Raw genomic sequence first — 14,786 nt, forward strand, 5'->3', positions numbered from 1 at the left:
GGAGGGGACAACATACCAACATTAAAATCACATTCATAATTCCATAATCCATAACTCCATCATAAACTTCTTGGCACTGAAAGTCTTTCAAGCTGAACTACCAAACTCCTTCTCTATCATAAATACAACCAGAACTACAGGCAACACATACAGGAAGTCTGTATTCATTTTTAGCATATTATTTGTTTACTCTTATTCACTTACAGCATATTACGTTACTGGAATCTTCATTTTTTCACTCACATGACTGTATCAATTCTGTAATGCTCATGTACATTACCAGTAACACTAAAATTAGAAGGCTAATCCATAATTTGTATTTTGAAATTTGTAATATAAGAACCTTTTAAGCCTTAAATCCTACAAAAAATATTAACAAGCACTCTATGATCAGCAACTTCAAAACCAAAACTCACTCATTTTCACTTTCTGGTGTATAGAGGTGGTATCAGGCTTTCTGCCTTTATTATAAACACCCAAAATGATTGATTCAAGATACATGCAGATTTTGGAAATGATCCATGTTAGAAAAGATTATTCTTGGTAGAAGATTAGTCAACAAAGCAATGCAACTACTGTATTTTCTATGTGTAACTTTCCCAACATACAGCAGCTATTCAGTTCTGTTATCAGCAATACCACACTGACAAGTTTGCAAAGACAGAACTCTGAGCCAAACGAATTATTAATGACGACCACTACTAGTAGGTCAAGTCAATTTATATCCACTAACCCAGCAGTTTGCTCTCTAACGCTAATGCCAATCCAAACTATGCAACTACTTATAAGAACCATTAACATATTGACTATCCTTGTTCACAAATGATTTTAAATTAAAAAGAAGCAGCAATTAAAATCATGAATAGAACACAATGAGCTTGGGGAAACCTCATTTCTGAACATGGAAACGATTTGTTGCACTCCTGCTGCTAGATTCTTTGGATACTTCAGTTTTTCCAAAAATCCCTCTCTGATGGTACTGGAATGCTAGAGATTTTGTTTTCTTGAGCCTCATGGAGAGTGATGAATTGAAAATTCATTTTTGGTCACATTCAGATGTCCAGTGTGATAAAGTCACAGATGCAGTAAGAATGATAGACAGATTAAAAAATGGACCTGCAAAACCTAGCTTCAGCAAAGCCCAAAGTATTTTTAAATCCAAGTTCTAAAGCTGCAACTACTGCATGTAATAAGTTCTGGAAGCTTGCCAAATGCTCATGTAGGTTTGTCCTTTGTTAAATATGTCCAAATGCTGTATGATTAAAGTCTAAAATCTTCAAAGAAAAGAATAAACATTATGCAATCATTTCAAGCTCCCCTCCTTTGACCTTAATATGTACTTCAAAAGCTCAGCAGATGCTTAGTAGGAAATAAATGCCCAATTTAACAGATGTCCCAAGAGTGATATAGCAAAATGCACCTTCCATAGCTTTTGGCGACCCTTCCCTTTTATTATTCCTCCGCTCACAAGTACTTTTCAAGTCAAAGAGAGACCCAAGTAAGTTAATAGGCCCTTAGTATCTATTCTGCTGCCTGAACTGATTGCTGTTTATAAGGTAAATCTTTGGGACCACATGTGGCTCAGCCCCAGTTCATCTCCTACAGAGACACAGCCCCCAGGCAGCTCTGTTTTCATCAAACCAAGCTGTAACCCAATCAACACCTTTCAGAAAGGAACAATCCCTTACTTTCAGCATGCCTGCAGTAGAGCAGGGGAGCCTCAGCTTTTGTATGGGATCCCTATTTGGCAGCTAAGGTGATGTTTTACTCAGTAGGATACCTAAGAAAACTCAAACTACTTTGGAAGATGCCCCTGCCAACAGAGAACATAAGATGAATATGTTTGTCTAAAACTAATTCAGCTTTTTCCAAAGACACATTCTAAAAGCTGCATTAACAACCTAATAGCACTTTGGGAGTTGCCACCATCACAAATGCAAATTACATGGTTTTCCTCAAGCCTAAGAAAGAAAAGTAATTCCCTAGCTCCAGGCTGCTCAGGACCTTGGTCCAAACCCAGGCCTCCTCAACCCCTGCCAAACTGAAACTCAATTAGTTCCAAAGGCCAGGCTTAGTTTTATGCACCTAAAAGGAAACACAAATGCAACAGCATCATATCACAGTTTCACCTAGTGGCACCAGTAGTTCTAGACCTTAGAATGCACACAATCACACCCTCAGTAGAGTAGCAGAGAACTGCACACTGCAGTCAAAAGCAGATGGTCCCTGACAGGTTAACCATGCAACCTCTTCTGAACTGGAGTACTAACACACACTTAAACTAACTTTTGAATGTGAGATACTTTATTTGATTGCTGGTACCATGGCTATCTGACACCTGGATTTAGTCATCTTCTAGTAAAATACTTCCTGTATTGCTTTCTATGAAAAGCAGCAAATTCAGGCCTTGTCCTCAGTCTACAGACAGTGCATCCCTTGGTCTTTTATTTCTTTTATTTCAGACACAAATTGTATTAAATTCAGTCTATACTCTTAAAAGTTCTTAGATTTCTCCTAATACTAGAGGAGATCTAGAAGTTCAAAAATCATTATTAGTAAGCTGGTGTTATAACTATTTGTACTGTCTCATAAAAAGAGAATCTATGTGCCAAAGGACTCATTTTTAAAACCATAACAAATTGGCGGAAAATATATTTTAGTTGCATGAAATTTTAAGCAAATGTTTTTTAAATTCAAAATACTACTCACTTTAGGCATAGTTACTTTCTTAAAACATAACTGTTTTTTCTTGCATAATGGCACAAGTTTGCTTTAATGCCACTGAAGAAAAATACATAAAAACAAAATGAAACAGACCATCTTCTGCATCAGCTTCACTCTCTTTTCAACATCAGACTGAACACAACACAAACCCACTGGGTTATCCTTAATTAGAAAGCAGAAAATAATACCTCATTTTAGAAATAGTCTAGCCAAGTTTTTAGTATCTGTAATTAACAACCACAAGTATGCCTCCTCAATTTAAGTGTCCCACACAGATATGGTTGTCTCTCCCATCTTGCAGACTAAGCTAGAATTTAACCTCTGCTCCATATATAGCATGCTTGACTACCACTGAAAATTATGGTAGGAAACAGAGGTCATAAAAACATTGGATAAATGCTTTAAAAAACAGGTTATAGTGTTTGGGTGGGCACAGTACCATAAGTGGCCTCATTATTTATAGTCACAACAAAACCTTTTTTTCTGGTAGTTCTGGAGAAGCTTGATAAGGACTCTCCTGCCAAGGATTCACAAAAGTGTCAGCAGGAGAATTGAAATGTGCAGACCTGGTCTAGAGTCAGTGGAGATGTTCTCATGCTGCTCATTTTTTTCAATTCAACACCAAAAGGAGAGACAAAGAACAAAATATACCACTAGAAAAAAATTCTTAACATGTATCAGCATTAAAATATCTTTTTAGAGCACTTAACTACCAAAGTAATCCTTACTTTCCCTGCCCCTTTTTTTAAGTAGTGCTATTTTTACAAAACTATCCTCACAGAGAAGGCTAAAGAAATTACTATTTCTGCATCTCTGATCTACACTGCTTAATGCTTCCAGAACAGTGGCATTTTTTATTATTTAGCACAGATAAACTAAAATTTCTTGAACAGGTATGTTCCCAAACTTTCTCAAAACACAAAAAAAGCCCCAACTCCACATTCACTTTTACAGAGATACACACAAAAATACACCTCTCAAATTCTTTCAAGAGTTTTAATTACACAGCATTCAAACAAATAGATCCTTGCCCTTGTACTGCTTCCCAAAGAACTAAGTTTAACAGTTTGTGTTCAAATTCCAGGTGTTGACCTGAAATTCTGTTCCAGATGTCAGTGTGACAACTAACCACCAACTCCAGAATCCAAAAATAATCTGAGTCTTTAGATTATGAAAAAACTCCCATCTGCTGACTAAAATGTCATTCAAATCTCCAGCATACATTAGAATTAGGTCTTCTCTTAATTGCAAACTGAAGTGCTGATGCAACCCCTCATTTAAACGATTAACCTTCCAAATTAACATTTATAAGTTTAAGAATTTAACCCTAACTTGGAGTTTACAAAACCTAGTAATCATTCTGGGTTTGGTTTTTTTTTTGTTTTGGTTGTTTTGCATGATGAGGGTTGTTCAGGTTATTTTTTGTTGTTGTTTTAGGTTTGGGGTTTGGTTTCTTGGGAATTTTTTTAGTTTGGGTTGGTTTTGTGGGTTTTCTTCAAACTGCATCAGAATAATCTAAATTCTTACTCTAGGACACGTATGCCTCAGCTACTGAAGAAATTTAATTGCTACAGCTACATGGGCAAATCATTAACTTCAGTACAATGTAATGCAGCTGTACAGAATGCAGCGTAGGATGAAAGAAATGTGCCTGAAAAGCTAATTAGATACCTGCAAGATTAGTCTGCACTCTGAGCTTTACTCATAATGTACCTGAGCTAGCTAGGGTAAAACTTCATTGTGCAAAAGGCTGCAGCCACTCAGCATTTTGCAGAACTAGAGACCCCGTCAACCCTTCTCTCTCTTCTGCTGGGAAGAACTGCTGTGCTTTGCAGGAAAAAAAAATGCTATCTGAGGACCCCGTTCTATGAGGTCTTCTTCTTAGTTACTTCTCACTTTTAACTGGTCAAAATATTCACACAAGGAATTTTAATTGCAAATCCTGTGTGCTAATGAGACTGCCTCGGTGGGCAGGAGCCAGGCAGAAATGCCATTGTCACAATGTTTGTAAACAAACTTAGTCTTTGATGTGAAGATACTCTAAGAATTAGTCAATCATATTAAACCCACCTAGAATATTCTTTCCCTAGTATCAACATCACTTGATCAATTACTATTTTTAATTTAATGTTTCATTGCTTTCTTACAATAAGATTTGTTCAACATATTTTTCTGTTCATAGTTTCCAGTGACTACAATCTGACAGATCTTCAAAGATTCAGAATAAACAGTAAGTCACAACATGTAACATGGAATTTGTATAGTAGAATGGAAATTATTAAGAACTTCTTGATGTCTTTTTTTCCCTTTTTTAAAATTCAAACTGAAACTAAGTTTTTGCACATCCTGATGTTTATATCCATGGTTTATACAATAAGAGTGACAAAGTATACAGAAGGAGCTTCAAGATGAAGCATTCAACAAGAGAATGTGAAGAAAGTCCTGTATTTGTAAGGTTGCTTACTACAATTAACTTAAAACCAAATCATACTAATCTCAGTTTTGATTAGAAATGTCTCCCCTATCTCCAGGTATTTTATGACTGTATCTTTACAAGAAACAGACAGAAAGCATTCCCAAGCATTTGAAATTGTGTACTGTTAAATTGCTTTTGGTTTGTACCGTTTTTCAAAGAGCAGGGGTCACAGCTAGGAGTGAACTGAGGATTAGGACTCCCAATAGATGATCTGGGTACAGTCACCCTTCCTAAAGGTACAAGAGTTGTTGGTGTAGGTGCAAGCCAGTTGGTTCCTGTTCCAGAAAACGGTGCTGGTTTAACAGCTATCCACTGGATGCTCGTGTTTTCTGCTCCACTGGTGATCATGGCATTTAAACTTTGCTAATGCCAGTCTTTGAAAAGCTCAAAAGCCAAGGACCACCGAAGAAATGGAGCCTGAAGCTATCCCTTATGTACAAATGTTAATAATATCCTGTATTTAAGTTAATGGATTTACATGAACACTACAAAGCAATGTTGACATACTTATTACATGTTAGCCATGCTCTGTTCCTTTTCTGAATATAATTCAGTACTTTGCTTTACACAGTTAAAATCCTATTCACTCTTCTTAATGAATGCCTTCCCAGCTGGAAATAGTTTTAGTAATATTAAAAATAGCATCCTATGGCCATTAAGCTTTATTGACACTATTTTATGCATACAGAGATAGTGCAATAAAAATAATTTTCTTCCATATGCCCCTGCTAATTTTTTTTTTTACTTGTTCCTTTAATATTCTTTACCAAAACGATTCATTTTTCCTTATCACAGTAGCAAGGTTACACTTCAAAGTTATATGGTTCCAAGGGAAGACTACACACAAAAGATAAGCATGTGAATGTTACCAACTATGTGACTTGAAAATTCCCCAAATACAAAATAACCAGAGACTGGGGAAGTATTAGAAGAAAGCATTATCTCCGTGCCCTGCCTGTGCTACTGAAGACAGTATCTCAGGCTAGACAGATCTTTGTTTTAAAAAAACACAGTAATGCATCTTTTTAAGTCAGCAAATTAGTTTAATCACCTTAAACTTTGTCCATATCGTTAAAGCAGAATTACTGTTATTCTGTAACACTTATGGCCTAATAACTCAAAATCAGGTTAATGAAAGAGCAGTAAGATTCCTGGCATCAAGTAACTACATACTGTAAAAACAAGGTAACAGTACACAAGGTTATCATGTATGAGGTTCAGACTGTCACTTCACCCTTCACACCATTCTGGAACTAGGGTATGTACAGTGAAATTTCCTCAATTGCAGAAGTTTAGAAATCACCTGCTGGTAGCCTTGCAAGTTGAACTACTTGCTAAGTTTCTGATAATCAGTTTATAAAATTCACTGTGTCTTGAAAGCTTACTGTGCAGGCCCTACATCTAACATCCAGCCTCTGCATGTATAAGGATTGTAAATGCAACTGCTTCGTTATAACAGACACCATGGAATTCATTACTTAAACTTTCCTTCACTTCTGAACATCAGTTTCCAGGATGGGCTCCCATCTTCCCTAAGCATTTCAATGAGTCCTTTCTTAGGCTAAATAACCCATGGCATCTACACATCCAGAGTCTGCTGGCTCCCTTAGCTATCTAAATTTTGAGCACTAGAAAGAAAAGTAAAACCATAAAAAACAACCTTGAAACATGATAAGAACAGCACTCAGTCATAAGCTAGAAGTCCTGATATCCCAAGAAAAAGAGCAATCTGCTTGGAAAAATTCTTTGGAGAAGGCCAGATAACTGCTACAAGTTTTTCTCAGCCTCATTTTTACAGCTGAAAATCAGTGTGGACACTTGCTCAGCACATGCTGGTGCTCCCATGATAATGTTCCATCCAGCCCAGTGAGAGCCACTGTTCACCTGCCTAGACAATTGGAAGAAGTACTATGAGCTCTTCCCAACACAGTTTTTACAAACTAGAGCTTCCATCTTTCAGTTAACCTTAGAGGAGTGCAAATACCCAAGGAAAGGCTCTGTTCTTGTAACTGAAAACCAAAAAGTAAACAGGAAGACATTCTTATTTTTCCCTCCTTTTCCACTGGAATAAAAACTGGGACAAAGAAGTTTCAGTATTGCCTTGGTCCCACAGAGCTTCTGCTTTAGTTCTGCTCCAGCAATTGCTTCTGTAATTCTTTAGAGTTTTTCTCAATCGAAGTAGCAGCATGGTACTGACATGATTTATCTCACTTTTACTGTTCTGTGCTAATGGGATTTAGATGGTGCATGGGTTTTTCTTGTGGCACACTGAGATCTGCATCAACACAATGCCTTCTGTTATTAATACACACCAATGTGCTCAACTCCTTGTCAAATTCTTTGAGAAAATATTTTACTGCTGCTTTAGCAGGCAATTTATATAGCCAATTGATCATCTCAATTTACAGCCTTCAGTTCCACTCACAAATAAAAAGCTATCTTAAATTCCAAGTTCTCCTGAATACGTACCTAAAGGATAAACAAATGGCTTTGTTAGATAAATTCACAGCACAAAAACCTCATTTAACATTTTTCCTCTCATATAATATCTCAAAGTCTTCATTTACCATGCAATTTAAATTTTATTTCTGTACAATATCAGGCACAATGCATTGCTGTACTTCTGAATCATACATTGAGCGATGACCTCTGATCCCTCTCCCTTACCCCCTTGGCTTCCAGTTAACAGTTTATGAGCTGAAGAAAGCATGAGGCTGAACCTCAAAGTAATCTCATTAGTATCATTTATTTTCTTTAGTCATACTTTATAAATCTCTATAACTTCCTGAGGAAATGGGTTTCATGACTTTATTACACTTCATGTGAAAAATACTTCCTTTTAGCTTAGGAAAGGAAGAATACTTTAAAACCTGTTAACTGTGTGTGCCCTATTTTTTACATTACAAAAAACAGACAGTGATATAGGTGCTACAGAAACTACTGCAATTTTCTAGACTTTTATCATCTTATTCTACTCCTTTTCTGACCATTATTGCCTTTTCAGGCTTAAGAATACTAAGAAAGCTAAAATATGACTGACTACCAAATTCACCCCTAACATATCTTTTTTCTACGTCTACTTGAAAAGCATCAGAGCAGTCAGGGAACTAAGTATTCAAAGCAGCTCCTGAGTTTGGAAATATTGGTGTTTGGTGCTCCCTGTTAAGACATTGACTGCTAATGGTTTGGGCACAACTGCAGAAAACAGAACCTATGAAAACCAATGACTGAAAATAAAGGTAAGTCTTGGAAAACAGATCTCAAGACTTCATGGCAAAGATGTATTAAAGTCCCTTGTGAAAATACCAGAATTACAGGTCCAAATATCAAACACCAATACTATTTCCTACCTTTTGAACTGTAAAATTAAAATAAACTTAACATAGTAAAGACAACCTAAAAGTCAACAAAAATCAATGCATGGAACTAGCTATTCAATGCTTCTATCATCATCTAGTCTACCTGCAAATATGATTGTTTTCCTTAATTTCTTATAAGCAAGGGATAAAAGAGCCCCTCAACCACTGAACAGTTTAATGTTGACTTGAAATAAGTTCTTAAATCTGATTTATCTGTCTTTGAACTGACAGTGTAGTATGATGCTCTTCAAAGACAGCAGGATGAGACATGTAGCTCAGGGGTAAAGTCAAAAGAACTTTTCAGCAAGCTCAAAGAGTTAGCAAGTTGCTTAAAGAATTTCTCTTTCACAAATTCTTCAATGTACTTTCTTGGCTGATAATCAGTCTGCTCCCTGTATCAAGGCCAGTCCATTTTGAAAAATATGACAAATATTCAGACACTGCAGTATAAAGAGTCCTTCAAGAATAATTTTGATGGCTTTTCACCAAAATAAAACGGTCAATCCAAAATTTAAGTTATATTGTTAAGTTTGTACATACTCAATGTTCTTTCCTTCAGCTCACCATTTGATGGAAAAAACACATCAAGCAACCCAAAATAAACACTTTCTTCCCCACACCAGTGTCATAAGTGGAATTTGTCCAATAATATCATAAACTAGCAACCCCTCTCCACCACCACCCCATTCCCACCAAATCCTTCTACTTCCATCCCCAAAGAAGTGCAAACACTAGATACCAGATATGAATAGAGACAATGCCTCTCCCATGCCTTGAAACTACAGAGCCACTGTTCTGGACAATATTATTGAACAGAAGCTGGCTTTGCCCCAAGCTCTGCTTTGTAAACCCAGCTGATAAAAAGCAACTTAAACTCACACCAATTTGTTAGTCAAGTAAACTAGCTTTGTGCCAAAAAAGCAGAGAGGCAACACATGCAGACAACTAATTGTGCCATGGTAGTACCATCACAAAAACACACACACCTGTCCACATACCCATAAACAGGTTCATTCTCACTTACTGTTACCTGTCACACATATAATACATTGCCAAACTCAGACTCATTCTATAGAACAACTAGAGACACCTCTAAAATACCATAACACACAGTAAACTTTAATATACTTATGTAAAGAGAAATGCATAATGATACACAAATGAATATTCTGCACACATACCAAATGGCCAAAAGCTAAATTGCAAGGTCTTGGAAAGACAGTATTAAATTCTCCACTTTTAGAAAGTCTGTTTCACTGCCTTAACTATGTGCTTTGTTAAAAGCAAAGCTAAGAGAAGCATTGATACATTTCAACCTGTAGAGCTGGTTCTTTGGCCACAAACCACATAATTTAATAAAAGACTTTCTAGAGAAGAAAAATAATGAGCAACAGTTTGTTCACCCAAACCCTACAGAGCAAAGTGGCTTCATGAGTCTCTATTACCCACATTCACAATTGTGGGAAGCACAGAGAACACACCAAATGACTACTAGATGAATCAGACATAATTCCCACTTTTTATTCCCAGTTACAAGCTTTTATTCTTTAAGACATTGATCACATATGTCATCATTTACCTATATGTAACCTGTAGACAAATTGTGCACCAGACTCCTCCTCAATTTATTTCAAGATGCTTAGATAACTGCAAAATATCAATGCTCTCTCTTTATCAAAGACATAAATGAATAGATAGCTACATAGACATCACACCAAAATGCCAAAAATCAGCACTAGAATTTTACTGAAAATAAAATTATGTTTCTTCTGAACACATGACACTGGAAAAATTCTCACACTGCTCATCAATGTATGCATTATTTATGCAATAAGTCAACAGTTCAGTGCTTGATTCACATGAGGTTCTTCTAAGGTTGCATCAATGCTTTCTTTGGCAGAAGCCTTCCAATGAAGATGGCACTGCTTACTGAACTCCACATGAGTACCTGTATACTCTGAAAGTAACTGCCTAAACCAGCATGATGGCAATATCACACCCATGCATACCTCCAGTAAAAGGAGCAAAAGATAATGCTATTTAATTGAATGTAATTTAATTGGAAAGTATAACAGCCCCACTGTCCACGAGACAGAGAGTGTATGCACTCACATGAGGCAGAGCTCCATTTTACATCAAGAGTATTCCTACTTTTTCCGGGTGGTATAGATTTTAAGACTTAAGCATGGCTCTAGGTAGGTTGAATGGAAGTGGGAGTATTAGAGAGAAATTACTTATTAAATGTATAAAAATAATTTCACTTAAGTAGCAGACAGAACTATACACATTGTTAGTGGCATCTTTTAGTCCAAACAAGAACACCTAAATCAACTGTGACAATACAATGCTGCTTCTCTTCTCTCTTTCCTGGCATTTGATTTTGTTTAGTGTATAAAAGTAACAGAAAGCCACCTTACCTTTTTCCTCATCTATTCGAAAAACTCCTAAACCCGATCCATCTTGGATGGAATATCTGATCTCCCCATCTCGTCCTGCATCTTCATCATAAGCAGAAACTGTCATTACTGAGGAGCCAACAGGAGCATCTTCCTTTATGAAGCCTTTATCTGCAAATATGGAGAACCGTGGGGGGTGCAAGTTTTCATTCACATCAACTACCTCAACCTCAACGTAACAGGTAGAGGACAATGAAACGGGTTTTCCCTTGTCCTTGGCCCGCACAGTCAAGTTATAAAATTGTTTCTTTTCATAATCCAGTCTTTGTACAACACGTATGGCTCCACTTATTTTGTCAACATCAAAGGCGCCGTCTCCACTGTCCAAAAGACTGTACCGTACTTGACTTGACTGGCCCAAATCAGGATCGTAGGCTTCTAGCCATGTAATAATTGTTCCCTCAGGAAGATCTTCTCGAATTTTCACATGATAATTTGAAGGAATGAATTTGGGAGGATTGTCATTTACGTCTTCTACAGCCACCTTCAGAATAACTGTTGAAAATAATTGAGGTTCTTCAGTAGATTGGTCCCTAGCCTCAATTTTCAACAAATAAATGTGCTGCTCCTCCCGATCCAGGACCCCTACAACTTTCACAACTCCTGTCACAGAATTAATAGTAAACTTGTCTGTATCTGTAAGAAGAGAGTATTTCACTTCTCCATTAGCCCCTAAATCTTTATCAGTAGCTCCAACTTGAATTATTTCACTGTTGGGCTCTTGGTTTTCACTTACTTCAACAAAATAGCTGTCTTGGAGGAACTCCGGTGGATTGTCATTAGCATCCAAAATTTTTATATCTAAAAGGGTCCAGGCAGACTTCTGCGGTATTCCAAGATCATAGACAGTAATATTGAGAGTATATTTGTCTTTTAGTTCTCGGTCAAGGGGAGATAGAATTTTCAGCACTCCTCTTTCCATATCAACAATGAATCTACTGTCCTCATTACCTCCAGAAATCACATACACTACCTTTCCATTGAAGCCAGTATCAAGATCAGCAGCATTCACAGATATTATGCTAGAGCCCACAGGTTGGTCTTCTTTTATCTCAATGCTACTGGGAAGAGTACTTCTAAACTGAGGCGCATGCAGATTCACAGAGTGAGTATCAAAGAAAGCATCCTCAACTTCTCCACGATTGTGCAACTTATTTGCTTGTAAGAGTTTCTCTGCAAGCATTTTGGCAACACCAGTTTCTTCACACTGCAAGTTCACTGGTTTGCGACTATTAGCTACAGTTATGTTGATATACAATGGTTTTGCAAAGTTCTCTCCATCTGTAGCTGTAATTTTCAAACTGTAAAAAGACATTTTACCACCTAGGCCATCTATTAGTGATTGTTTGAGAGAAAGTACTCCAGAATTCGGGTTTAGGCTAAATAAATCCAGTTCATTTCCAGATTCAATTTGGTATCTCACCAACTGGAGCTCATCAGCATCGATAGCAGATACGGTTGTTATTTGTTCTCCAACACCAAGGTCCCTGGGGATTATTCCCTCACAATTTATTTTCTCAAACAGAGGTATATTGTCATTCAAGTTATTTAAAATAATAGTAACAGGAACTTCAACTTCTCGGCGATACGGTATACCCCAATCAGAGGCTCGAATCCTTAAATTGTAAACCCTTGGCATCAATTCATAATCCAAGTCTTCTGAGGTACTAATAATCCCACTGAAATGGTTTATCACAAATGGCAAAGGAATTAGGTTGGCAATGCTATAGGTCACATAACCATTTTCCCCTTCATCAGGGTCTTTTGCACTCACTCTCATGACACTTGTACCTATTGGCACATTTTCATCGAAGGAGGCCTTATAGGACGTCTGAGTAAACTCAGGAGGATTGCTATTCATGCCTAGTACCTTAATTAATACTTTTGCAGAAGCTCTTCTGTCACTTGTCACAACTTCAAGTTCAAAATGGGATGCATATTGTGCTTTTATGGGTTCTGATGTGGTAATAAGACCAGTGTGAGTGTTTAAATTGAATTTTACTTTTCCTGGTGTGTTTTTAAATACATATTTTAAATGTGGGTAACTAGGCACAGCTTTCACCATTATCACAGGTGTGTTTGGAGGAGCAAATTCACTTACTTCAGCTCTATATATCTCTTTTTCAAATCTGACAGGACCAGACTTAAATTGTGGTGATGTCACATGAACAACTTTTACAGAAGAAAATTGTGGGGGATTCCCTTTGTCTTTAGCTTGAAGGGTAAGGTTGTATCCAAAAGGGTGATTCTCCCAGTCAATGGGACCAATGGCTTTTATTCTGTATTCTTTGCCACCCGGAACAGACCTCACTGTTTTGAATTGTTGAAGCGCATCTCCTGCAACAATATTTAATGATGCTATTTCCCCGTTCGAACCCTGGTCATTGTCCTCTACGGTTACAATTGCATACGTGGGATCTGGGTCTGACTCTGATGGAGTCAATGGAACAGCTGTAATGACAGGGGCATGTTCATTTGCTTGCTCTACGTGAACCGTTAGTTTTGCCATACTGCTTATGCCGCTGCTACCATACAGCTTCAGCCCACGGTCCACTGCAAGAATTTCCATCTCATAACGTTTTGTGTCCGAGTAGTCAAGTCTACCAGTCAGAACTATCACTCCACTAGTTGGATGTATGGCAAACACATCCGTTCTTTCTTTAAAGCTGTAGTAGAACTCTCCATTTGTTCCTATATCTGCATCTGTCGCGCTGACTCTTGCGATGCTGGTCCTTATTGCTGTGTTCTCAGGCAAAGAAACACTGTAAGATGTTGGAGAAAACAAAGGCCGCAAGTCATTTGTATCCAGTACCTGTATCCTGACCTTTGTGCGCGTTTCAGCATTTGTATTTTTTTCAACTGCTTTAACAGTCAGCATATAATGGTCCTTCACCTCTCTGTTAAGGATAGCTGTGTTTCCTCCCTTGGTCCGTATTCTCAAAAAGCAAAAGTTTCCAAGAACATACTCTTCAGCTTTGAACAAGTTCTCACTGTCACCAGAAATAATTTTGTATCTTATGTCCCACAGTGGATTTGTAATGTAAATGCCCATTTTCACTGGATGCCCAACGTAAGTCTTGGCTGCTGAATTCTCATACACAGTGGCATTATACTGTATTTCTGTAAATTGCATTGATGGAGCATGATGTGGCCTTTGATTTCCTTCACAGTTTCCAAAATGCTGCACCAGCAGCATCAGCAGCAGCAGCATAGTCAAGTATCTTCCCATGGCAGCAATTACAAAGAAACCCTGAAACAAGAAAGAGATGTAGTAAGGCTTATGATTGTTCAAAAGTTTATCAAATAAACAATAATGCTTAGTTCAGAATTCATGCTTGAAAGAAAACTGTAGGTTACACATTTAGACTATATAATTTTCTTAAAGAACGTGTCAAAATTATTTGCAATAATAGAAACACAGATAAATTAAAAACTCCTACAAAATGCCAAGAATCCATTACATCAAATTCTAGGAATTACTAACACAACACGAGAGGAACACAGAGCTAAGTTCAAATGAACATTCCCATGAAGCAACATGCTAGAAGAAATATATCAATGCTGTCTGCTGTGAGCAAACAAAGTAGGTCAGAACTAATCTGGAGTAGTGAACATTCACTCCAGTTCTCTACTTCATATATGACAATTATGTCTAGTAGAAAATTCTCCTCCCTCATTTAATTTAGATTGTAAAATGACTGATATGCAATTATGTGGAAGTAAACTGCAAAAGTTGGCTTGGTATCACCATCAATTCTTTACAAGAATTAT

The 14,786-nt window shown here is 37.2% G+C and overlaps 1 protein-coding gene across 1 annotated transcript in view; it reads right to left on the minus strand.

Annotated features, from left to right (window-relative positions):
- FAT1 (FAT atypical cadherin 1) overlaps positions 1-14,257 on the minus strand; it is a 94,361-nt gene extending 80,104 nt beyond the window's left edge. The window contains exon 1 of the mRNA XM_058803051.1: positions 10,977-14,257. Within this exon, the coding sequence (XP_058659034.1) occupies positions 10,977-14,244 (3,268 nt within the window). The 5' untranslated portion in view covers positions 14,245-14,257. The remainder of the gene's footprint in view (positions 1-10,976) is intronic.
- Positions 14,258-14,786: the final 529 nt, after the last annotated feature.

Source organism: Ammospiza caudacuta, chromosome 4 (assembly GCF_027887145.1).
Source record: "Ammospiza caudacuta isolate bAmmCau1 chromosome 4, bAmmCau1.pri, whole genome shotgun sequence".
Taxonomy (NCBI): domain Eukaryota; kingdom Metazoa; phylum Chordata; class Aves; order Passeriformes; family Passerellidae; genus Ammospiza; species Ammospiza caudacuta.